The sequence below is a fragment of the Lontra canadensis genome, unplaced genomic scaffold (assembly GCF_010015895.1).
Source record: "Lontra canadensis isolate GAN:19392208 unplaced genomic scaffold, GSC_riverotter_1.0 scaffold1, whole genome shotgun sequence".
In the NCBI taxonomy this organism is placed as follows: Eukaryota; Metazoa; Chordata; class Mammalia; order Carnivora; family Mustelidae; genus Lontra; species Lontra canadensis.
In genome coordinates this window covers 13,026,254-13,053,198 of record NW_022630995.1, presented here as the reverse complement: position 1 = coordinate 13,053,198, position 26,945 = coordinate 13,026,254, and the positions used below count along the sequence as shown (strand labels likewise).

Genomic DNA, 26,945 nt, shown 5'->3' with positions numbered 1-26,945 from the left:
TTAAAAAACAGCAATGAAGAGATAACTCCTGCATTTCAAACATTAAAGAATCCTAGTAAGCATGGAGATAGAAGAAAACAGGTTCCCTACAAAGAAAATAAAAAATGGGTCTGCCTTTAAATTTCTACTCCTAAGCATTAGCTATTGCCAGACGAAAGGTCAATAGCCAGCTAGTTTAAAGGAAAAAGGATTATGACTCAAAGATTATTTTTACTATTCAACTAGTTGTACAAAAAAAAAAAAAAAAAATCCTGAGTTCTTGCTGTTATATGTGAGAATGTCTACCAAATTACAAGGAAGTAACAAGGCTATCTGTTCTGACAGTAAGTATAAATGTGTTAAACATTTATTAAAGGAAAAAATACTGACAGAAAGTTAAAAATAAAAATTCAATCATGTGGGGCGCCTGGGTGGCTCAGTGGGTTAAGCCTCTGCCTTCGGCTCAGGTCATGATCCCAGGGTCCTGGGATCGAGCCCCACATCGGGCTCTCTGCTCTGCAGGGAGCCTGCTTCCTCCTCTCTCTCTCTCTGCCTGCCTCTCTGCCTGCTTGTGATCTCTGTCTGTCAAATAAATAAATAAAATCTTTAAAAAAATAAAAAAAAAAAAAATTCAATCATGTACTTTTTCTAAACCACTTTGTTTTAGGTCTGTAAGAAAGGTTAAGTAAAAAGATAAGTAAAAATGTAAAAAAGAACAATGAGCCGAAAGAAACTAGGGGTCATAATATTAATATTAGACAAAACAGACTACAAGGTAAAAGCACTGTAACAAGATCAAGAAGATAAATCTGGGGGCACCTGGGTGGCTCAGCGGGCTAAGCCTCTGCCTTCGGCTTGGGTTATGATCTCGGGTTGTGAACCTGGGGTCCTGGGATCAAGCCTCATATCCAGCTCTCTGCTCAGCAGGGAGCTTGATTCCCTCTCTCTCTGCCTGCCCCCTTCCTACTTGTGATCCCTCTCTTTCTCTGTCAAATAAATTAATAAAATCTTTAAAAAAAAAAAAAAAGAAGATAAATTTGACCAAAGCAGGTACATTCCATATAAAGGCTTACATGCTTAGTAAGCACTGAAGTGTACAGAGCAAACACTGCAGAAAATATAAGGAGAAAAAAGCAGACTATTGTAGTGGAAACACTTTACTTCAACTCTGGCAGTCTTCAGCAGGTTTCACAAATCACAAGCAAGGACAAGCAAGGATATAAAGGACCAAATTAATATCTAATGTAATATGTTCAATTCTAATATCCTGTTCTTTTCCCCCAAATCTGCTCCTTCTCTAACAGTTTTCAAATCAAGTAATGACAACCTAATTCTTTCAGGTGCTCAAGCCTAAAGCCTTAAAGTTATCCCTGATATCTCTTTCTTACATCCCACATCCCATCCATCAGGAAATGTTGTTGATTTTATCTTCAAAACTATTCAAAATCCTACTACTGTTGTCCACCTTCCACTGCTACCACTCTAGTCTAAGCAAACTCTCAGGGGGATTATTAATGTCTCACCAACCAGTCTCCCTGCCTCCAACTTTAATACCAGCCGCCTCAAACTCACCAGCCCTTCCCTAACACAGCAGCCAGTCATTCTGTTTATAGGTTCATCATGTCTCTCCTCTGCTCAAAATCCTCCAATGTCTGATCAACTCTCTCAGGAAAAGCTTTTGCAAAAATCCTTAAAATAGCCTTTAACATCCTATGTGATCTTTCATTCTTGTTATCTCTGTGACATCATCTCCTAATATCCCTCTCTTCCTTTGCTCTACCCAGTCTCCTGAGTGTTTCCTGCCATCAGACTCATTATCATATCAGAACTGTCCTTGTTCTTCCCTCGACTTGAGGTATTTCCTCATACAGCTACATGATTCACTTCGTCTTTTCCTCAGATGATCACGTCCTCAGTAATGCCTTTTCTGCCCATCTACTTAAGCATGTAACCACCATTTCCCACCACAAAATCCCTGCTTTATTATTCTACTCTCAATCCAGCAAATCCTAAATTTTGCTATCATTTTTTATTGTCTTCTACGCTGGTCCCCCAGAAAGTAGGCTCCAGGGAGACAGAAGTTTTTGTCACTTTTGTTCACTACCACATCTGCAGCCTCTAGAAGGATACATAGTAAATATTCCATAATATTCTATAAATATTAAAGAGTTCTGGGGCACCTGGGTGTAAGCATTTGCCTTCGGCTCAGGTCATGATCTCAGGGTTCTGGGATCAAGTCCTGTGTCAGGCTCCCTACTCAACAGGGAATCTGTTTCTCCCTCTTCCTCTCAAATGCCCACTCACTTTCTCTCAAGTAAATAAAAATCTTTAAAAATTAAAAAAATTTGGGGCGCCTGGGTGGCTCAGTGGGTTAAGCCGCTGCCTTCGGCTCAGGTCATGATCTCGGAGTCCTGGGATCGAGCCCCGCATCGGGCTCTCTGCTCAGCAGGGAGCCTGCTTCCTCCTCTCTCTCTGCCTGCCTCTCTGCCTGCTTGTGATCTCTCTGTCAAATAAATAAATAAAATCTTTAAAAAAAAAAAAAAAAAATTTAAGTTCCATAAATATTAAAAATATATTCAAATATATATATATGCACTTATATCAATAAAATAAGTGGATATATATTTCTATATCCATACATGTACACAAAATAATAGTATTCTTTTTCAAGCACCCATAGGAGAACCCATGAATTTTTATGTTCTAAGCATACTACAGATTATAAAGAAAACCTTAATAAATTCAAAAAATAAATAATACAAGCCAAAATTCCCTAGAACAATTAAATGAAATTAGAAATTGTTAACAAAGAACAAAACACTTCAGAATAACAGCCAACATAATAATGTTTAAACATAAACCAGATATTAAACTAAACAAGAAAGCTAAGGGATTAGAAATGATATTCCAATTTTACAGATAAGTATGCCAAAGGTAAGAGCAATGAAATTTTTTACTCAAAATAACATAGTAAATAAGTGGTAGAGTTCGACTCTACCAAGGGACTCTGGGGGCCAAGCTGTTAACTAATATATCCTTAAAAAACTCCTGGGTCAAAGAAAAATCACTGTAATTTAGGGTACACTACAGTAAGAATACAACATTTGGGGTGATCTGGGTGGCTCGGCTGGTTTAGGATGTAACTCTTGATTTCAGCTTAGCCATGAACTCAGGGCTGCGGGACCGAGTCCTATGTCAGGTTCTGCACTGCACAGGAGTCTGCTGGATATTCTCTCTCCCTATGCCCCTCCTCCCAACCTTCCCCCACTTGTGCTCTTTCTTTCTCTCTTTCTAAAATAAAAGAATAAATCTTTAAAAAAGAAAAAAGAACACAATATTTAAAAAGCTGTAAAATTGGGGCGCCTGGGTGGTTCAGTTGGTTGAGAGTCTCGATTTTGGCTCAGGTCCTGATCTCAGGGTCATGAGATCAAGCCCCAGGTGGGGCTCCACACTCAGCACAGAATCTGGTTCAGATTCTCTCTCTGCCTCTTGCTCTGCCCCAACCCTGCTCACACTACAAATAAATAAATAAATAAAATCTTTTTAAAGATTTTAAAAATAAATAAATAAAAAGCTGTAAAATTAAGCTAAAACTAGTCAGGAAAATTCATTGTTTTTTCAAATAAAAAATTTTTTATTATATAAAAATAGAAAAATAATAAGAAAGCATTCAACTTAGAGGAGAAAAATAATAAAATAATTCTCAACACAGAGAGATAAAAAAAAACAATTTAAAAGGGGGCATATGGCTGGCTTGGTTGATCGAGCCTACAACTCTTGTTATCAGCATTGCAGGTTCAAGCCCCAATTAAGCATAGAGATCCCTTAAAAACAGAATCTTTAAAAAAACAAATTCCACATTCCTAGCATTTCAAGAGATGCAAATCAAAAGGAAAAAGAAGGGTGCTGGATGGCTCAGTCAGCTGAGTGTCTAACTCTTGATTTTGGCTCAGATCATGATCTCAGGGTTGTGATATGAGCTCTGAGCTCAGCAAGGAGTCTGCTTAAGATTCCCTCCCTTTCCCTCTGGCCACCCCACCCCACCATAGCCAGCCCTGCTCATGGGCGCACCTGTGTGTGCTCTCTTTCTCTCAAAAAAAAAAAAAGAGAGAGAGAGAGAGATTGATTCCAATTTTAAAAAATAAAAAAATAAAAGGAAAATTAATTAGTGAATTAGGAAACAAAAAATAGTATAACAGATTAAATTCCAAGCACATTCTTTAGCAGCATAAAAATTGCAAAATTATTAAGAGGCATTTTAAAAACTGCACTATGTAAAGTTTCAAATATATTTAAAATAGAAAAAACAATATAATGAAACTGATACACCCATCATACAGCTACAGTATACATGGCTAATCTTTCTTCATTTATACCCTTAACAGCTTTACATTTTTTTTTTTTAAGATTTATTTATTTCAGAGAGAGAAAGAGAGAGAGAAACTGCAAGGTGGGCAAAAAGAGAGGGAGAGAAAGTCACAAGTAGACTCTACACTGAGCATGAGCCCAATGCTGGGCCCTATCTTACAACACTATGATCATGACCTGAGCTGAAATCAAGAATCGGGCACCCAACCAACCGTGACACCCAGACACCTCTTAACATTTTTCAATACTCAAGTAGATATTTTAAGTGTTAATTACTTCTTTATGTTCTACCTCAAAGAAAGGACTATCACTCTGTCATTCTTTCTCTCTTCCTCCCTCTATCACACAGGTCTAAGATCTTACAAATCTCTAAATATACTAAGGCTCTTAAGAGTAAGTACTCAATACACACTTGCCACTGGCAACAATTTATATAAAACATAGCACATCCTACTCTGCATGCATAATGCCATAAATATCAAGACAACAAACAATAAATAATAACCTACTTGAAGTTTCCTGAACTTCCTTGTCATCCACATCAGAATTATTCTTTCCAGGTGTTAAATAATTCTTGAGCCTGAAAGGTCCACTTTAAGATAAAAAAGTAAACCATCAAATTTGTGCTTTTATAATACATATATCTAATTTTCTACCCTAATGGTCATTTTTCTCCCCAAAACTGCCAAAGGTTTCATTCTTATAAAACTAAGAGTGATGTTACAAATCACCAAAAGTATATTTACATGCCAAATAAAACAAAGAATCTAAAATTTAATCCTATAACTGTCAAACAGGACAAATACTGAATTTTATAACCTTTTAAACTTCATGAATTAATTCTAAATTTTAATTTCAACTCACGTAACATCTCTTGATAAATCAAATTATAAAAAATTTTAGAAATAAATCAGCTTTTCTTAATTAAAAAATATAGTCAGAAACAAGTGGAATTTAAAATACAGTCCAGAAATTGCTCAGAGATAATTCAGCTTATCCCAGTTCTAGATTCCTCTCCTTCCACTATGAACCCAGGATAGGCCTAGTAATCATAACCCACCAAATAGTAAAGAAATCTTAGCCATCACTTAAAAGACCTGAGAATCTGTTAAAATTTACCATTCCTTCATTTTAAAAAGGGGTATATGATTTCAGATATTTTAAGAGTAGATTAACTTGGTTTGTTCACTGAGTGTACCTGTTTTAAACACATACCCACAAATTTTTAAATACTCTTCTTTTCAAGAGAGAGAGCCTAATCCCCCATTCCTTAAATGTGGTCTGGACTTAATGACTTGTTTCCAACAAACAGAATGGAGTAGAAGTGACAGTATGCAACTTCAGAGAGGCAATTTTAACCTCCATCATAGTCATATTTTCTCTTGGATTACTTGCTTTGTAAAAAGCCAGCTGTCATGTTGAACAGCCTTATGGAGAGGGCCATATAACAAAGACACATAAAGCTAAAGCCATGGGAGCAAAACACCTTATATGTAGATCCTCCAGTCACAGTCAAGCCATCAAAGGACTACAGACCAGGTAGATATCTTGAACGCTACACCTCATTAGAACCCCTGAGTAAGAACTAGCCAGCTAACCCAGACTTCTTGGCCACAGAAAGTATGAAACCACAGATGTTTCCAAGTCACTGTTAAAGTCTGGGGTAATCTGTTACACAGCAATGAGTGACTAATATAATGTAAACCCAATTATCCTTAGAACACATGCATACCTTCCTTCCAAAACTGAAATCTTGGGCTCTCTAGAATCCATGTTAGATTCTGCTGGTGTCTTGTGTGTAAATCCCTTGATCTGAGACTCCAGATGAACATTTCGTTCACTCATATTATCTTGATCCTTTGTACTTCTTGTACCTCTGTGAAAATGTAAAGTGTAAAATTGTTTTCATTTCTCCATAAAATATTTCTTTCAGGAATAATACACAATAAGTAGACAATATAATACTGGCTGTAACAAATATTAGATAACCCCGTTTAGGTCCTAGGACATACAACTAGCCTAGGAAAAAGATTTGATTCTAGGACCTACTAAGAAAAATTTTGAGGGGCACCTGGGTGGCTCAGTGGGTTAAAGGCTCTGCCTTCGGCTCAGGTCATGATCCCGGGGTCCTGGGATCGAGCCCCACATTGGGCTCTCTGCTCTGCGGGGAGCCTGCTTCCCCCCACCCCTCTCTGATTGCCTCTCTGTCTACTTGTGATCTCTGCCTCTCAAATAAATAAATGAATAAATCTTAAAAAAAAAAAAAAAAGAAAAATTCTGAAATGGTACAGACCTGGCCTAAGATAGAGGTGATGACAAGGGGACAAAGGAGATATCACCTACAGGCAGTATATGATGTACATTACACATTTAATCAATCTTTTTTTTTTTGAAAATCCACAAGAAACTGAAATTGCTTTCTTTGACACCCCTAGTCAGCCTACTGAGGTCCAGGAGGGTGCTCAGAGGGAATCAGGCTCATCTCTTTAACAACTAATCAGTTTATTTCCAATACATGCAATTAGGATATACTATTCCCAGACTGTATAAATTTTTTCTTCTCTCACATTCCTCTTCTAAGTCCTATATTTTAATTTGTTTCTTGACTCAGTCTATCAACCTACTCTTATCATATGTGAGAAAATAATTTGCATGCAACATGACTAAAGAACATGCAGACTTTGGTGCTATAATCACAATCTGAAGAAATAAAAGGGATTATAAGAGAATACTATGAACAATTATGTCAACAAATTAGATAACCTAGATGAAATGGATAAATTCCTAAAGACACACAAATTACCAAAACTGATTTCAAGAAGGAATAATCTCAAAAGACCTGTAATAAGAGAATAAATCAGTAATCAAAAAACTACCCAGAAAGAAAAGCCCAGGCCCAAATTGTTTCCCTGCTAAATTCTACCTAGCATTCCAAGAATACAAATTCTTCACAGACTCTTTCAAAAAACAGAAGAGAACTTCTCAACTCACTTTATAAAGCCAGGAATATCCTGATACCAAAACTGGACAAAGACATCACAAGAAAACTACACACCAAAAAACTCAACAACATATTAGCAAAAGAAATCTAACAATGTATAAATAGAATCATACATACATCATGACCAAATGGGATTTATACCAGAGATGCAGTTTGGTCTACCATCCAAAAACCAATTAAATAATACATCAGATCAATAACAAACAAACAAAAGAGCATTTAACAAAATCCAACACCTTTTTATGATAAAAATGCTCAACAAAGTAGGATTAGAAGGGAACTGCCTCAGCCTGATAAGGGTATATATGAAAAACCTACACAGCAATATACTAAATGGTGAAAGACTAGATGTTTTCATCCTAAAATTTAGGAACCAGACAAGGAAGTCTGCTGTTGCCACTTCTATTAAACACTGTACTAAGTTTAGCAAGGGCAATTTTAGCAAGGGCAATTAGGCAACAGAAGACAAATAAAAAGCAGAATGGAAAGGAAGGGTAAAACTATCTCTATTCACAAATGACATGATTTTTATACTCAGAAAATCCTATGAAATATGCTAAAAAGCTATCAAAACTAATAAATGACTTCAGCAAGGCCGCAGAATACAAGATCAAATACAAAAACCAATTCTATGCACTTGCAATGAACACCCAAAAATAAAATTTAAAAATCAATTCTAGTCACAATAGCATCAAAACAAATAAAATGCTTAAGAATGAATTTAACAAAAGAAGTGTGAAACTCACACTCTGAAAACATTGTTGGAATAAGTTAAAGATCTCAATAGATGGAACAACATCCCATGTTCATGGATCAATAGACTTATTGTTAAAACAATAATACCCCCCAAACTGATATACAGATTCAATGAAATCCCCATCAGAATCTCAACTGACGTCATTGTAGGAATTGACATGCTGATTCTAAAATTTATATGGAATTGCAAGGAACCCAGAATAGTCAAAATGATTCTGAAAAGGAAGAATAAAAAGGACTCGGACCTCTTGATCTCAAACCTTGTAACAATGGTAATCATGACGATACAGTAATGGATTAAGAACTGATACACAGATCAAGAGAAAAAAAGTTGAGACTCTAGAAGGAAACTCATATATGTATGATGAACTGATTTCCAATAATGGTATCAAGACTGTTCAATGGGGGAAAAACAGTCTTTTTAATAAATATTCATGGGACAATCGGATAGTCATTTGGAAAGGCTGAACCCTTACTTCAGAGAATATACAAAAATTAACTCAAAATGGATGAAAGACCTAAATGTAAAAGAGTTAGAACTATAAAACTCTTAGAAGAAAAGATAGGGACAAAACTTCATGAACTTGGATTCTTAGATATGACGTCAAAAGTATAAGCAATAAAAAGATGAACAGAACTGCACTTTATCAAAATTTAAAGTTTTTGTGCTTCAAAGGACACCATTAAGAAGCTTTTAAAAAGCCAACCCAGAGAATAGGAGAAAATACCCCTTATTTAACAGGAACTTGTAACAAAATATATAAAGACCTCTAACAACACAATTAAGAAAGAAAAAAAAAAACCCAACTAAAAATAGACTGAATAGATATTTTTCTAAAGATATACAAATGGACAATAAACACATGAAAAGATGCTCAACATCATTAGGGGGAATTGCAAATGAAGACCACAATAAGATACGACTTTCAGGGGCACCTGGGTGGCTCAGTGGGTTAAGCCTCCGCCTTCAGCTCAGGTCATGATCCCAGGGTCCTGGGATCGAGCCCCACATCAGGATCTCTGCTCAGCAGGGAGCCTGCTTCCCTTCCTCTCTCTCTGCCTGCCTCTCTGCCTGCTTGTGATCTCTGTCAAATAAATAAATAAAAATCTTTAAAAAAAAAAAACAAAAAAGATACAACTTTCATACCACCCAGGATGGCTAGCTAGCATCAAAGTAAGATAATAACAACTGTTGGCAAGGATGTAGAGATACTGAACTTTTATACACTGCTCATAGAAATGTGAAATGGTGCGGATGCTTTGAAAAACAGGTCTTGCAGTTCCTCAAACAATTTAAATACAGAGTCACCATATGGCTCAGCAACACCACTCCTAAGTATATGTCCAAGAGAAATGAAAACATATGTCCACATAGAAACCTGTACACAAATGTTCATACCAGCATTATTCAAAAGACCCAAAAGGTAGAAACCACCCAAAATGTCCATCAATGAATGAACAGATAAATGAAACATGGTATAACCATAAAATACTATTAGGCATAAAAAGTAATATCATACTACTGATACATGCTACAACATGAATAAAACTTGAAAATATCCAAACAGGACGAACTTGGGTGGCCTAGTCAGTTAAGTGTCTGACTCTTGATCTCAGCTCAGGCCTTGATCTCAAGGTCATGAATTCAAACCCGGGGTGGGGTGGTGGGGAGAAAATATCCAAACAGAAAGAAGCCAATACAAAAAAACTCATATACTACAGTATTTTAGTTAGGTGAAAAATCCAAAACGTAAAATCTATACAAACAGAAAGCATATTAGTGGTTCCTTAGAGCAGTGGGAGATGGAATACAGAAATCCTAACTAAAGAGTACTGGCTTCTTTGTGAAGTGCTGAAAATGCTCTACAATTGATTATATTGATGGTTTGCACCTATCTATGAATATACTATAAAACCACTGAATTGTATACCCTTCATTAGTGAATTGTATGGTATGTGAAGTACCCTTCATAAACCTGTTTAAAAAGAAATCTACTGTAATTAGCTTCTGTTCTATTAGGCTTACAGAAATAATATAGAAATTAAGTGATTACATAAATTAGAATGAAAGAACCTCAGTGGAAATTGCTTACACTGTAAGTGCTCTAGCTCTTAAAGTTTGGTTTATTTTGTTCCCAAAGGTTTTAACAGGGAAAAAGGAAGGTAGCTGGTAGTTTAATTAATGCTCATGGTCATAAAAAAGCAAAAAATATCACTTTTAAACAAGTTAAAAGTTTCATTATCTGTTAAATACATACAGAGAGGAGAAGTAACTCAAGTAACATTTCTAATCAGGAAGATGCCTTAAAATGAAAAATTTAAAAAAGAAAAACTCCTTAGACCAATTAATTCATCAATTTTGGCTTAAATACTATTATCCATCTCATCCCTGATTTCAATGTGTGCGTGTTTGTGTGTTTGTACATGTGTGCGTGCATGTGTGTCACAATATTCTAGAATTGAAAGGTTTACATTTATTTTCTCCAAAAAAAGTATAGTTTTAATTCCTCAAAGTTCTCTACTCTACTGGTTATAATATGGTGATAACACCTTTGAACACTATAAAATATAAAATTATATGCCCAACTAATTTAAAAAATAATAATGGTAATAGGTAATATAGTTAGGGTCTTTTTTAAAGATTTATTTACTTATTTTAGAGAGAGAGCACAGAGGGAGGGGAAGAGGGAGAGAATCTCAAGCAGACTCCCCACCAAGGGGGGGACCGTCATATGGGGCTCAATTTCACATTCCATGAGATCATGACCTGAGCTGAAATCACTAGCAGGACATTCAACCAACTGAGCCACACAGGCTCCCCAGTAATGTCTTTTTTTAAAAAGTAATTCTTTTTTTTTTTTTTTTAAGATTTTGTTTATTGAGAGAGAGAGAATGCACACGAGTAGGGAGAGGGGCAGAAGGAGAGAGAGAATCTCAAGCAGACTCCCCAGTGAGCACAGAGCCCAATGCAGAGTTGGACCCTACAACCCCGAGATCATGACCTAAGTCCCAATCACAAGTCAGAGGGTCAACCAACTGAGCCACCCAGGCACCCTGGAATTAATTCTTACAGAGTCATAAATTATAAGAACTCAATGTATCAGCTTAAATTGTGTTTTCAAAACCTTTACTTAACTTTAAGACTCTAGACTAGTATTAAATTATGTCAATAATTAATAATATCCATATTATCATATGGATAATTCCTAAGATAAAAAATAAAAAACTGGTTTCTAAACATAGTTTTAATTTACCCATCTCACACATTTTAATACCATCAGTTAAATAGACTAAAAATGAGCCAATACCTTCAAATGCTAATATATAACTCATGTTAGCCACTATGAAAACAATGTTAAAAGGTTTAAGTAAAATGTACTTGGGACACAGCAATAGCTATATAGTTCTTGATTACCTATTTTCATATCCCTAATGTCCAAAGGAAACAAAAGCTGAGTGCTTAAAGGCTGAAAATACTTGAGACTACCCTAAATAAAACAATTACAGAAAAACACAAATATATATACAAAGTAATGAGTATGTTTTTTATATCAAATCAATTCGTACAATTTATAAAGAAGGTAAAATCAATACAAATTATATACTATCTGGAGAGCCTGGGTGCTCAATCAGTTAAGCATCAGCTCAGGTCATCTCAGGGATCCTGAGGGTCCCATCTCAGGGATCCATCTCAGGGTCCTGGGATCAAGTCTTGCATTGGACTCCCTGCTCAGTGCAGAGTCTGCTTCTCCCTATCCCTCTGACCCCTCCCCCTTGCTCATGCTCTCGCTCGCTGGCTCTCTCTCAAATGAATTAAAAAAATTAATAAAGAACTCTCACACCTTGTTATGTGGTTATAAATCAGCCCAACCAATTTGGAGAGTGATGCAGCAGTATTTAGGCAAGTAAACCCTAAAATTCAGCAATTCTACTTCTTGTATATATACTACAAGAAACCTCTTTCACATATGCACAAGGAAACAGGTCTAAAATGCCCATTCAAAAATCATTTTTCAACATGCCTTCATGGCTCAGTAGGTTAAGTATCTGCCTTTGGCTTGGGTTGTAACCAGGGACCTGGAATCAAGTCCTGCATTGGCGGGGGGCGGTCCCTGCTCATCGGGAGGTCTACTTCTCCCTCTACCCCTCCCCTCTGCTCATGCTTGCTCTCTCACTCTCTCAAAATAAAATCCTTTAAAAAAATTGTTTTTCACAGTGAAAAATTACCAAGAGACTAAAAACACTGTACAATTGAAAATATGACACTATGTTAATTATATTAGAAGAAAAGGAAGAGAAGCATCTGGAAATAAATAAAAGTTATTATCATTTAAAAAAAATAACAGCGGGGTGCCTGGGTGGCTCAATTGGTTAAGTGACCACCTTCAGCTCAGGTCATGATCCTGGAGTCCCAGGATCAAGTCCCACATAAGGCTCCCTGTTCAGCAGGGAGTCTGTTTCTCCTGCTGACTTTTCTCCTCTCTCTCTCTCTCTTTCAAATAAATAAATAAAATCTTTAAAAAAATAACAGCAACACCGGAAACCACCCAAATACTCAGCCTTTAATGAATGGATAAAAAGTGGTATATTATTTGCAATAAAAAGGAATGAAGTACTAAAAAAGAGAGAGAAACTGAGTATTTTCATATAACCACATAAGGTATTAACTATAAATTCAACCAGCCACTTTTTTATATATATGAATGGTTTGTATATTTTTCAAAGGTTACATCTTACATGATTATTTACTATAGACATATCTGTTTCCATTTTGCCTTTTGGCCAGCAAAGCCTAAAGTATTTACTATCTGGCCCTTTAAGAAAAATTTACCAACTTCCACTCTTTATAAAGGAGTAAAAATAAATTTACTTATCAACATGAATAATCTCAAAAATGAACTGTGGGGAAAAAAGCAAGTCACAGAAGGATGTGTATACCAATAAAACCATTTTTATAAACTTTTAAAACCATACCACATGCTGTTCATATATACATGCACACATAGAAAAAGTATAAAAATATCCACGAGAATGGTAACTACCAAATTCAGTATATAGGCTACCACTAACAAGGGAGAAGAATGGGCTCAGCAAACATACAAATGGGATTTCAATAGTCACCATAATATTTTATTTCTTAAGTGAGATCATGGGGGGAATCAGGTGTTACTTTTTTTTTTGTAAACCTGAAATATTTTGTAAACCTGGAAAGTAGCATGGAAATGCTGTGGAAGAGTTAAAGAGAATGTGTATGGGATTTTTTTTCTGTACTACAATGACATACACTACTACATTTTAGGGCACTATAATTTATTTCCATACATCCCTAACACCTTGCAGTTTCTCACATATATGTATTATTTGTTGAGTAAATGAAAGGATAAATACTACATCAATAAGCAAAAATATGCAAGAACAACACTTAACTCACTAGATTGTTAGGATTGATGAAAATTCATTGAAAGCTCCCAGTAAATACCTGGCACATAATAAGCACTCAAAGTATGTTAACTATTACCACCTTAGGGATAAGAGAAGTTTTTTTTTTTTTTTAAAGATTTTATTTATTTATTTGACAGACAGAGGTGACAAGTAGGCAGAGAGGCAGGCAGAGAGAGGAGGAAGCAGGCTCCCCGCCAAGCAGAGAGCCTGATGTGGGGCTCGATCCCAGGACCCTGGGATCATGACCTGAGCTGAAGGCAGACACTTTAACCCACTGAGCCACCCAGGCGCCCCGGGATAAGAGAAGTATTAAGATGTATTCCTAATTATTGAAATCACATTAACCTCACTTAAAAGGAAGCGAATCAAACTATACATTAAAAATGACTAAGAGGTGCCTGACTGGCTCAGTTGGTTAAGCTTCTGCTTTTGGCTCAGGTCATGATCCCAGGGTCCAGCGACTGAGGTCTGCCTTGGGCTTCCTGCTCAACAGGGAGCCTGCTCTTTCTTCTCTCTCTCCCTCTGCTCCTCTCCCCTGCTCATGCGCTGTCTCTTCTCTCTCAAATAAATACTTTTTTTAAAAAATGACAAAGATGGCTAGTTATACTGAAATTAAAACATAAAATATATTTTTTAAAATGACTAAAATGGGGTGCCTGTGTGCTCAGTGGGTTGAGCTTCTGCCTTCAGCTCAGGTCATGATCTCAGGGTCCTGGGATAGAGCCCCACATCGGGCTCTCTGCTCAATGCGAAGCCTGCTTCCCCCTCTCTCTCTGCCTACTTGTGATCTCTTTCTCTCTGTCAAATAAATAAATAAAATCTTTAAAGTAAAATAAAATGAGGGGCGCCGGGGTGGCTCAGTGGGTTAAAACTTCTGCCTTCGGCTCAGGTCATGATTCCGGGGTCCTGGGATAGAGCCCCGCATCGGGCTCTCTGCTCAGCAAGGAGCCTGCTTCCTTCTCTCTCTCTCTCTCTCTCTTTCTCTGCCTGCCTCTCTGCCTACTTGTGATCTCTGTCAAATAAATAAATAAAATATTTAAAAAATAACAATAAATAAAATGACTAAAATGGTAAATTTTATGTTTTTACCACTTTTTTAAAAAAAGCAACTCTTAAGTGATGATAATACTTATCTTATTAAATACATCACTCACTGCTGTGAAATGTGTAAGCCTGTCGATTCAGAGACCTATACCCCTCAGGCAAATAATATATTATATGTTAATTAAAAAAATACATATATATATATATCACTCACAACCCATATTCTATATATTATTCCCATTTTAATACGAGGAAACAAATTCAGATTACTACCTTGCCCTGGGGCAACCTCCAACTAACAGTTGCCTGTCGATTTACAACCACCTTTGCAGACTGCAGAGCCCTTTATGCTAATACTGTTTCTGCATAAATGATTAAATGACACTGACCAACTATTAAATGCTGAACACCAAAAATAACTCTATTGTATACCTAACTATATTGTATACCTAAGAAGATTTTTCTTCTTAGCCAGGTCTTCCTTATCATTTTCCAATGACTCATTCTGGGAACAACTGGAAATTTCATCATGGTCAATAATTCTTCCAGAATCTTTAGCGTTTAAAAACTCCTGTGCTCTTGAGCTGCCCGAAGTAGTTCTCTTCTGCCCTTTAAATGGAATAGTTTTTTCCTCAATGTTCTTAGTTGATTGATTTGACTTTTCAGTAGGTTTCCGTCTACTGTTGTGACACACTGACAATTCATTTCTTCTTGGAGAATTGCTATAAACAAGACCTGAAGGATTCAATGATAACCTAAAGTTAGCATAATGTTTACCCAGATTATCCGGCTCACTGACAACATTATTTATTTACATGTAATTTACACACGCCAATTTCAAAGGCTATGTTTGTTTTCAAATTAAATTCATAAACTATGCAGTTTTTCAACCCTTTTAAATTTATCACAAGCTTCCAAAACCACCCTTTGTGTCTCTCCCCACTACTCCTTCCACCATCCTTAAGATCCTATTATTTCCCAAGCTTCCAGCTTCAGCTTCTCACTCTGGATACCTACTCTGAGGGACCCTGCTACTCTTAACTTTAATTACTATGCAGATGATGGTATCATAATATTCACCTACCACTCTCCCCCAAATCTGACCCTTTGGTTTTAGTTCCTATCTTAATGAAAAGTATAACAATTTACCCAAACACCTACATCAGAAATCTGAGTCATCCAAGACTCCTGTCCCTATCCACAACCAAATCCCCTCATCCTGTCATTTCTACATTCTTAATACCTCTCAAATCCATTTCTTTCAAGCTCTCCGGCCTATCACTGACCCTCATCATTTAACTGGATTATTAAAGCTCCTCTTAGTCTCCCTTTCTCTAGCTTTGCTATTCTTCAATCCATTCTTCAGACTGCTTCAAGAATCATCTTAGGAAAACACAAGTTGGATCATGACAACCTTGCTAAAATCTTTTAGTGATTGAAACTATTTTCAATAATTTATTTCTACACCTAGAATGTTTACTTCATTAATCAAAATTTTCAACATTCTCGGGGCGCCTGGGTGGCTCAGTGGGTTAAAGCCTCTGCCTTCGGCTCAGGTCATGATCTCAGGGTCCTGGAATCAAGCCCCGCATCGGGCTCTCTGCTCAGCAGGGAGCCTGCCTCCTCATCTCTCTCTGCCTGCCTCTCTGCCTACTTGTGATCTCCATCTGTCAAATAAATAAATAAAATCTTTAAAAAAAATTTTTTTTTCAACATTCTCCAAATAAACCAAAACCCAGCAATACTGAACTACCTGAACTACCTGCTTGTCTCTAAAGCACTGCTTCTTAAAAGGTTGGTCCTTAGACCAGAAGGATCAGCATCACTTGAGAATGTTTCAAATGCAAATTCTCAGGCTTTGCTTCAGGCAGACTAAATCAGAAGCTCTGAGTAGAGCCCAGTAATCTGTGTTTTAACAAGCCCTCCAAATAACTCTGACAAAACAATTTTTTTTTAAAGATTTTATTTATTTATTTGACAGACAGAGGTCACAAGTAGGCAGAGAGGCAGGCGGGGCAGGGGGAGGAAGCAGGCTCCCCGTTGAGCTGAGAGCCCTATGTAAGACTCAATCCCAAGACCCTGGGATCATGACCTGAGCCAAAGGCAGAGGCTTCAACCCACTGAGCCACCCAGGTGCTCTGACAAAACAATTTTTAAAAGGTTAAACTCTCAGCTCCAGATCTCTGTACATGCTACTCTACTAGAAACATTCCATCCTTCCTCCTCACCCCACCCAGGCACTCAGTCGATTCCTAATTCATCCTTCAGGAAACTTTCCCTAATTCCCATACCTAAATTAAGTAGCTCTCTCCCAACCCATTAAAAATCCTTATCACCCATCTAACTGTTTACTTATTTCTCTTCCAGCAGACTGACAATTCTTTGAGACCAACATTGCTCTTTTACCTATCTTCATATTCCCAATAGCTAACACCATGGCCAGGACCATGGTGAAGCAATTTTTTCCAGTCTACTGAGATATAATTGACATACAACATTGTGTAAGTTTAGGGTACATAATGTAACAATTTTATATATGTATATATTGCAAAATGAATACCAAAGACGAAACCTTAAAAGTTTTCATCATTAAAAAAAAAAAATGGGGGCGCCTGGGTGGCTCAGTCATTAAGCATCTGCCTTTGGCTCGGGTCCTGATCCCAGGGTCCTAGGATTGAGCCCCACATCGAGCTCCCTGCTTTCCCTCTCCTAGTCCCCTTGTTTGTGTTCCCTCTCTCGCTGTGTCTCTCTGTGTCAAATAAATAAATAAATAAATAAAATCTTAAAAAAAAAAATTTAACTAGGGTAGGTAATTTGAGAAGGTGCTCACTTTCAGAGTCATACAGGGGCTGAACCTGGACTCACACAACCTGAGACTAAGTGCCTCCTCAAATTTCTCATTCTATGTTACTCACTTGCTTCACTCTAGTACTGGCCCTAACACCATTCCTGCCTCACAGTGGGCACTCTATAAATGTTTCTCAATATACATGAAAAAGCAGTTAAGGCCAAAGATCTACTATAAGCAGCATGGTTGCTTATTAGGGAAATAAACAATGCATCAACAGTCAGGAAACCTGGGTTCTACTGTTTTCCAGTTCTAGCACGAAGGTCTATCACCTTAGGTTGCAAGTGATGCTGCTTTTTTGAGCCTCAGACTTTCTTTTTCTAGCAGATAAAGGACTGTTTTAACTTTGAGATCTATAGCATTCTTCCATTTTTGTGACTCCCTACTTGATCAGAAACTCAACATCGGTTTTAAAACTGCTACAGAAGTTTTTTGGTAAGTCTCAGAGTTCTAGAAAACTTATCCAGGCTTTGTAAGATTTTTATTTACCTTTTTATACACTCATCTGCTATAGTACAGTTTTAGGCACCTGGGACAGAAAGGTGAGTTCCTCAGAGCAGTAACAGTAGTAGATAATATTTTATATAGTAACTACATGCCTGAGTCCTTTAATGAGGTAGAAGAATTTGTAATCATGTTACAGAATAAGAAACTGAACAAAATATCTTGCCCAAAGTGGAGAAATCATAATTTAAACTCAGACCTAAGTCCAAAATTCAAGGAAGGCTGCAACAGAATATTTCTTTCTACTATCAATTAGGATCCCAATGATTCAAAAATTCACAACAAGGCCTCGATGTAGTGCCATATTTGTTCTACTCTCACTTGTTGACCTAAATACCACAAAGTCAATAGTATCTGTATATGTAAATGTTATCTTATCTACCATCTTTTCACAATTAACCACCTTTAAAAGATCAAAAATGTTCCAAAACAATGAATGTTTCATATTGTACAGAAAAAAGTTAGCATAGCAGACCTAAGAATGTTATCCTTAGAAAGACCTGCTTGCAAAGTTAGTAGTCTTGTAGATCTCACACACACACACACACACACACACACACACACACACCCCTATCCTCGACCCATCTTTATGCTCCCTTATCTTTTTTTTTTTAAAGATTTTATTTATTTGGGCTGCCTGGGTGGCTCGGTGGGTTGGGCCTCTGCCTTCGGCTCGGGTCGTGATCTCAGGGTCCTGGGATCGAGTCCCGCATCGGGCTCTCTGCTGGACAGGGAGCCTGCTTCCTCCTCCCTCTCTCTCTCTCTCTCTCTCTCTCTGCTTGCCTCTCTGCCTACTTGTGATCTCTCTCTGTCAAATAAATAAAATATTAAAAAAAAAAAAGATTTTATTTATTTGACAGAGAGAGATCACAAGTAGGCAGAGAGGCAGGCAGAGAGAGAGGGAGGAAGAAGCAGGCTCCCTGCCTAGCAGAGAGCCCGATGAGGGACTCGATCCCAGGACCCTGGGATCATGACCTGAGCTGAAGGCAGAGGCTTAACCCACTGAGCCACCCAGGCAGCCTTATGCTCCCTTATCCTACTATCTTTCCTTCCTCACCTCCTACTCTTGAAACCACTTCAATCAGGCTTTTGATCTGATCATTCCACAGAAACCATTTCCATCAAAGTGACCTATAACTTCCATGTAGCCAAAATTATATTGTCAGTCCTTAACTCTCATCTACCTCAAGCCATCAGTAGTATTTTAAACAAGCTCATCACTCAATCCTTAAAATGCTTTCATGATTTTGCTTTCCTAACCCTAAGTTCACTTCATTTTCTTTAACCTTACTAAATGTTCCCATTTAGTTTCTTTTGGTGAATCTTCCTTCCCATTCTGACTCCTAGCATTGGAGTCTCCCAGTTCTCAGACCTGAGCTTTTTTTCTTCTCTAGGTTTAGTCTATCACTAGGTGATTTCAGGTAGTCCTAAAGTTTTAAATATCATCCATATACTGATAAGTCCCTATTTATATGTCCTCCCAAATCTTTCCCCCTAACTTTAAACTCATTTACCAGGCTACTTCCTCAATATACCTACTTTGATATCTAATTAATTTCTTACAACCTGAAATCTTGACATCCTTCCCAAATCTGCTTCTTTCATACTTTTCCCTCATCTCAGCAAATAGTAGAGCTCCCTTATTCTATTTCTTCAGGAAAAAAAAAAAAAAAAAAATCTGAGTCATCCTAGACTCCTGGTTCTCTCTAACGCCAATCTGTTAATACCAAATCCAACCACTTTTCTTCTCTTCCCTCCAACAATCTCTTAACTAGTGTCCATGTCCTAGTTTCCTCTCTATCTAGCAGTAAAAATAATTCTTTTAGGAATGCCTGGGTGGATCAATTGCTTGAGCATCTGCCTTTGGCTCAGGTTATGATCCCGGAGCCTCAGGATCTAGCCCCTGCGTCAAGATCCCTGCTCAGTGGGGAGTCTGCTTCTCCCTCTGACCCTCACCCCACTAGCGGTCTCTCTCACTCTCTCTCAATGAATAAATAAAATCTTTTTTTAAAGTGTCTCGATATTAAAAAAAAAAGAATAATTCTTTTAAAAGAGGACTCAATCAAGTCACTTTGACTTGATTAAAATCTTACTTAAAATATTTCAGTAGTCTTCCAATACATTTCATCTAAACTCTCTATCATAGCCTCCCTCTCTGACTTGATCTCTCCTGGCTTACTCATCTTTAGCCAGACTGGTCTTCCTGAATTCCTCAACAGCCAAGTATGCTCCATTAGCACCTTTACAAATATATTCAAATAACATTCCCTTGGTCTGAAATGTTACACACCATGTTATCTGTCTGGTTCCCCTCTTCATTTTTCTGAGATATGTGCTCTGAAAAATCAAAATGGACTCTTATTACTACCTTTTATAAAAACACTATTCTATCTTCTTAACCATGCCTACTTCTGCCATCTACTTCCCATCTCTATCTCTTATCTGCTTTATTTTTCTTTAATGCCTATCACTGCATGACTTATACACTTCTATTGCTGGTCTTCCTCCACTCAAATGTAAGTCCCATGAGAGCAGGGGGTTTGTTTTTCCAGTTATATGCCCTATATCTAGACTATAATGTATAGTAGAGCCTAATATCTTCACACTTAACTGATCTGATATTTCTATTAACGACCCAATTTAACTTCATCCTCATTAGATTTTCTGTGGAAAATGGAAGCATAAATCAAACATAAAGCCTCTTACAGAATGACTTTTTGGAGCTCTCAATGAACATCATTTAAATAAAATACTTACTCTGTTCGGACTTTACCACCCACCAATTAGATGGACGCCTGGAAATTCTTCGACTTCTTGTAATAGTTGAAGTCACTTCGTCAGGTACAAGTTTATTCTTTTTGGACCCACTGGGAAAATGTTTCTTTTTATATTCCTTATCTTTTTTCTGATTCTCTGTATAAGGAACATTGGTGCTATTTTTCTTGCTTCCTAAATTAAAGAAAACCATAAAAAACAATTTACAATCTATGGAACCAAAGAGTTTTCAGAAAATCACAATAGGTTAAAAAAAACTATCAATTATGTCTTAAATTTATTCTCTGGGCTTCTTTCATCTTTTTTTTTTTTTAAGACAAATTTTCTCAGTAAGATCTGTTTCTGTCAGTTAAATATAAACTTTTCACACTGCTTGATACCATACACTTCTGAGCCAAAAAAATGGTACACTCTGAAAAGGAAAAATATATGGCTTCTTCAAACTACTTACCAAAGTCCCAAGTTAAAAAAAAAAAAGTAACTACTTCTTTTCTGTTTTGAATTAAGTCATTATTTTGTCAATTTAATTTTTGAAGGAGGAGATTTTAAAGTGAGGTTTCAATAAAGAGATATTCTTATATGTAGGAAAAGCATTATTTTTGTAAAGAGAATTTAAAAAGAGAATAGAGAATGAAAGTAAACAATGAATATGGCAAGCAATACATAGCTGATGAAAAGGTTTGGTGTCAGTAGTAACCTCATTTCACTACCACGACAAATAGGTAAGAAAAGAATCTAACAGAAGGGTAAAATCAATTGTAGTTTTGGTTTTTGTGGCTGACAACCAGAAAAATCAGAGAAATATACAATATTTCAATATAAATATTACAGTTAAGAAGGGCACAATGACCAAAATGGAAAATTTCTTTTTCTCAGAAATAGGTTTAGGGACACCTGGGTGGCACAGTTGGTTGGGCGGCTGCCTTCGGCTCAGGTCATGATCCCAGTGTCCTGGGATCGAGTCCCACATCGGGCTCCTTGCTCAGCAGGGAGTCTACTTCTCCCTCTGCCTCTGCCTGCCACTCTGTCTGCCTGTGCTCACTCTCTCTGACAAATACATAAATAAAATCTTAAAAAAAAAAATAGGTTTAAAATATTAGGTGTAAGTAGACAGAATGGAAAATTTTCTTGATCATCAAATAAATCAAGAAACCATCATTTATTAAGTAACTGAGACAAAGATTTCTGGTCCAAAGAAGGAATTACACTCATATCAAGTAGAAATACTCATGGACTAAATAAACTACATAACAGTATATAAGATTGAGCAGGTATTATATATAATCACATAATTAAATATGAAACTATACAGAACTTTTTAAAAAGATGAAAAGAGAACATAATACAGGTTGAAATCTGAAAATACAGGAAATACAAGCCCAGTCACTAAGAAGGTAAATTTGGGGAAATAATTCAGATGGAGATGATATCTAAAGCAAAAGAATAATTTTCTCAAGGTATGACTATAAAGGAAGAGCAAAGAGTAAATTATTAAACTTGGGGAATATGGAAAGAATCACCAAAATTTATAGATTAAATGAGGAAAATTAGTAAAGACACAGAAGGAAATCTCAAACAAAAAAAAAATAGGGAGAATCAGAATAGTATAGCATCAGAAATTAGATAGTGTTTAATTGGACTATAATGAAAACTACATCTTGTCATCTTTACTATATGTAGCATATAACATTGTGTTTGGCACATATGCTTGAAATAAGAATTCAGGGTGAAGCCAATGTTACAGCAGGCATTGAAATTGGCAGAAGTACTTCCAGCATGAGCTATTTTAGACAGGATCCAAGTTTTGATACGCCAAATACACTTCACAGACCATCTATATCAGCATCACCTAGGAGAGACTATTTAGAAATACAGAATCTTGAGGTGCCTAGGTGGTTCAGTTGGTTAAACATCCCAACTCTCAATTTCAGCTTAGGTCATGATCTCAGGATCATGAGCTCAAACCCAGCGTCAGGCCCGTGCTCACTGGGGAGTCTGCGTGTCCCTCCCCCTCTCTCTGCTTCCTCTATTTCTCTCTTTCAAATAATCTTCCAAAAAAAAAAAAAAAAAAAAGAATGAAAGAAAGACAGAATCTTGGGTCCCATCTGAGATCTACTAACCCAATTTATGAATCAAAATGTTAAGAAAATCCTCAGGGAATTCAAATGCATATGCAAGTTTGAAAAGCACTGTTCTGCTGTTTTAGCCATTCTCCCAGTTAAATGTGATTGAGAAGTAGAAAGATAGAAAACAAGCCAAATTATGTCAAGATCCCTTACAGCAGTATAACTCTCTGAGTCCAGATTGACAATAAGCTACAGGATTTGGCAACTCTGAATTTGAGACAAAGAGAATGATTTATGCTTATAAAAGGAGTAAAAGAAAAATATTAGCCTTAATGATCTGAACCAGGCACAAAAAAAGTTGATGAAAAAGGAAAGAATATACTTTACCAATACTATGCTTAATACGAGAATCAGCCAATATGCTAGAAGTGATAAGAATGGGAGATATTAGAAGAGCTACAACAGATAACAAAATCTTGACAGTGAAGAATATATCTGAGGGAATGGATATAGAAAATAATAAAGGGTCAGTTTACAAAACACTAAAGCAAAGACAGAGAACTTTCAACATGGTTGCCACTGATGAGTGGGTTTAAGGAATCACCTGTAAAACTGCAAGAATCCTCACCAGTGAGCAGCATTTTCAGGCCTCCTATTTGTCCACCCTTGTGTCTCTTCTCTAACTCCTTTTCCTCTATTTCCCCCTTTTTCTTTCCTCTTATCAAAAGTATCCTTAGGAACTATTTTTTTAATAAAGATTTTATTTATTTATTTATTTGAGAGAGAGAACAGGGGGATCAGCAGAGAGAGAGGGAAAAGCAGGCTCCCCAATGAGCAAGGAGCTCAATGTGGCACTCAATCCCAGGACCCCAGGTCCATGACTTGAGCCGAAGGCAGGTGCTTAACTGACTGAGCCACCCAAGTGCCCCCTCAGAAACTGTTCTAACAAGTGAGAGGTGCTCATGATGACATAAATTGCCCATGTTCATGACTAAACTTAAAAAAAAAAAAAATCACTGTGAACAATGATTTAGGGAAAAAGAATCTGAGGAAGAAAATGCTATCATGAAAGACTTATTCAGACGGCAACATAGAAATCATACAAATTCAAAAACAAACCAATTAATTATTCTAGAAACTAATTCCAGATCAGGGAAGATCAGAAACTGAATGACAAACAACTTAGAAAACTAATAAACAAGAACACATGCAGAAGGTATGAACAAATGGTAATGTGAAGAGAGCTGACTTAGAACTGAGTGGACATATTTTCCTAAGTAGGGCAATGGCCAGAAAAAGAGGTGACTTAGAAGTGATACATTTCTAGGGCTCCTGGGTGGCTCAGTGGGTTAAAGCCTCTGCCTTTAGCTCAGGTCGTGATCCCAGGGTCCTGGGATCAAGCCCTGCATTGGGCTCTCTGCTCAGCAGGGAGTCTGCTTCCCTTCTCTCTCTGCCTGCCTCTCTGCCAAATAAATAAATAAAATCTTTATTAAAAAAAAAAAAAAGAAGCAATACATTTCTATAACTGTGGGAAATTTGCATATTTACATGTAAAGGAGTATCATTTTGAAGGTGAGACATCTTTTAATAAACAGCAAAATTATTCACCCAAAACACAGTAATACTTCTGTCATTAATAATAATGTATTCCAATGACCCAAAGAGATAACTGCTAAGGCTAAGATCTAAGGGATACTTTAGGAATAGAACAGATATAGTTCCTGTTCTCATGGAACTTTCAGTCTAACTGCCAGAAGGAGAGATGGAAATTTAGCAAGTAATTATATGTTTGATAAAACAAAAAGGATGTTATTGGAGCATATATAGGAACATGCTGGGATAGGGAGTAATAATCAAGTAAAATGATATTTAAACTGAGTGCAAAGTTTGGTAGGGGACAGAGTACATTTAGTAAAAATTTTCTAAGCAAAAGTTACAGCACTTTAAAAGGCCCACAGTTGAGATAGTAGTCTGTTCATGAACTGGAAGAAATTCATTATAAAGTAACCCAGGAAATGAACCTGGAGAGTAGAGAGAAGACAGAGGGCATATGCATAAACTGCTAAAATAATCTAAGAAACAAATGACACTAAGTTGGCTAAGGAGAACAGCAAGAGGAAAGGAGAGAAGTAAAAGATATGGAAGTCAAACTTTATACAGGTTGCTGAAGGAAAGAGGAGTCAAAGATGATCCAGGTTTCTTTCCTGAGCTACTAAATTTATTATGGCCCCATTTATAAAGATAGGAAAACTAAAGAAGGAGCAAGTTTGGAAGAATTTATTAGTTTCTAAATCATCTAGTTTGAGAAGCCTAAGAGATAGGAGAAGTGGAAGAGTCTACTGCTTCAACATAAGTCATTAGCTTTGGCATTACAAATTTGTCAAGTGCCTTTTAATTTAAAGAAAAAATATCTTCATAGTAAGAATATCCTTGGAATTAAGTTATTTTCATATTATTAGTCTTTGAACTGAGATGGTTAGTGGAATAATATCCTTCCAAAAATGTACTCACCCTAATCCACAAAATCTGTGAAAATGTTATCTTATATGGCAAGAGACTTTGCACATGTGACTAAATAAACCTTAAAATTGGGAGATTACCCTGGGTTATTTAGGCTGGTCCAATCTAATTATATGTGTTCTTAAAAGCGGTGGTCAGAATGACAGGACAAAGGAAGAAGAGGCAAAAGAATTTGGAAATATAAGAAACCTTGTATTGCTGGCTTTGAAGATGAAAGAAGGAAACCATGATTCAAGGATATAAACAACTTCAAGAGGCTGGAAAAGACAAGGAAACATATTCTCTCCTAGAATCACCAGAAAGAAAAGCAACCTTGTCAATATATTGATTTTAGCTCAACAAGATCTATTTCAGACTTGTGACCCACAGAACTGTAAGATAATAAATGTGTGTTGTTTTAAGTCACTAAGGATGTGGTAATCTGTTATGACAGTGATGGAAAAATTAATACAATTGGTAATTAATCAGACATTACATTCACTAACCAATCTAGATAAAGAATTTATCTGAATATCAATGTGAAGAATCTGGCAGGTACTTAATAAATGTTTAACATTTATAATTAAACAGTATCCTTCAAGTACACTTTCTTTTTTTTTTTCAAGATTGTATTTATTATTTGACAGAGATCCCAGTTAGGCAGAGAAGCAGGCAGAGAGAGAGGAGGAAGCAGGCTCCCCACTGCGCAGAAAGCCCGATGCTCGATCCCAGGACCCTGGGATCATGGCCTGAGCCAAAGGCAGAGGCTTTAACCCACTGAGCCACCCAGGCGCCCCTATACTTTCTTGATATAATGTTTTTTCCTAAGAAGACAAATCAAAATTTTGTACCTTCAAATTTTATGAATTAATATTCTACGTAAAGGACTAATTTAAAAAAAAAAAAAAACACTTCCCTATAACTTCAGTTTAGTCAGATTCTTTATATTTCTTAAAATAGCCAGCCGCTAATGAGAAAGTGAAGGAAGTTGAGAGAAAGAGGGAGAGAAGGAAAGAAGAAAGAGAGAAAGAAATTCAATAAAAATAATATGGGGGGGTGCACCTGGGTGGCTTAGTTGTTTAAGTATCTGCTTTCTGCTCAGGTTATGATCCCAGAGTCCTGGGATCAAGCTCAGCTCTGTCAGGCTCCCTGCTCATTGAGGGATCTGCACATCCCTTTCTCTCTGTCCCCCACCCGACCTGTACTCTCTTTCAAATAAATAAAAATCTTTTTAAAAAAAATAATAATATGGGATATGTCAGACATTTACAAGAGAGGTCTGCAAAATAGAAAAGGTGGATACACAAAGGTACAAACAGACAAAACTGAAATCTGACAACTATTATTTCAGGTAATATAAAGTCTATGTTTAGATTATACAAAAAGAAAGCTAAAATAATTGAACAAGTAATACTTAAAGTAGAATTTCCTTTCATAAAAACTAGCTTAAATACTGTGCTTTAATATATACTTTCTCCTTTCTGTATCAGCAATATTATAGTATAGTATAGTCATCTAGGACCTCCAGGTACAAATACAATTCCGGTGAAGAGAGTTTTCTGGTTAGCTGATAGTTTTTTCAAATTAGCATCGAAAACATTTTCACTTATTTCAAGACTTCTTGATAGTGCTGAAGAAATATAATGAGGGGACAGATCCTGAG

The 26,945-nt window shown here is 36.6% G+C and overlaps 1 protein-coding gene across 2 annotated transcripts in view; it reads right to left on the bottom strand.

The window, feature by feature from the left end:
• Positions 1 to 26,945, bottom strand: part of CENPC (centromere protein C) — a 91,679-nt gene that overhangs the window by 28,149 nt on the left and 36,585 nt on the right. For both annotated transcript variants that reach the window (XM_032848191.1, XM_032848282.1), the window contains exons 9-12: positions 20,700 to 20,891; positions 15,040 to 15,325; positions 6,080 to 6,223; positions 4,857 to 4,939 (exon numbers count right to left, since the gene is read on the bottom strand). In XM_032848191.1, coding sequence (XP_032704082.1) covers positions 4,857 to 4,939; positions 6,080 to 6,223; positions 15,040 to 15,325; positions 20,700 to 20,891 — 705 coding nt within the window. The remainder of the gene's footprint in view (positions 1 to 4,856; positions 4,940 to 6,079; positions 6,224 to 15,039; positions 15,326 to 20,699; positions 20,892 to 26,945) is intronic.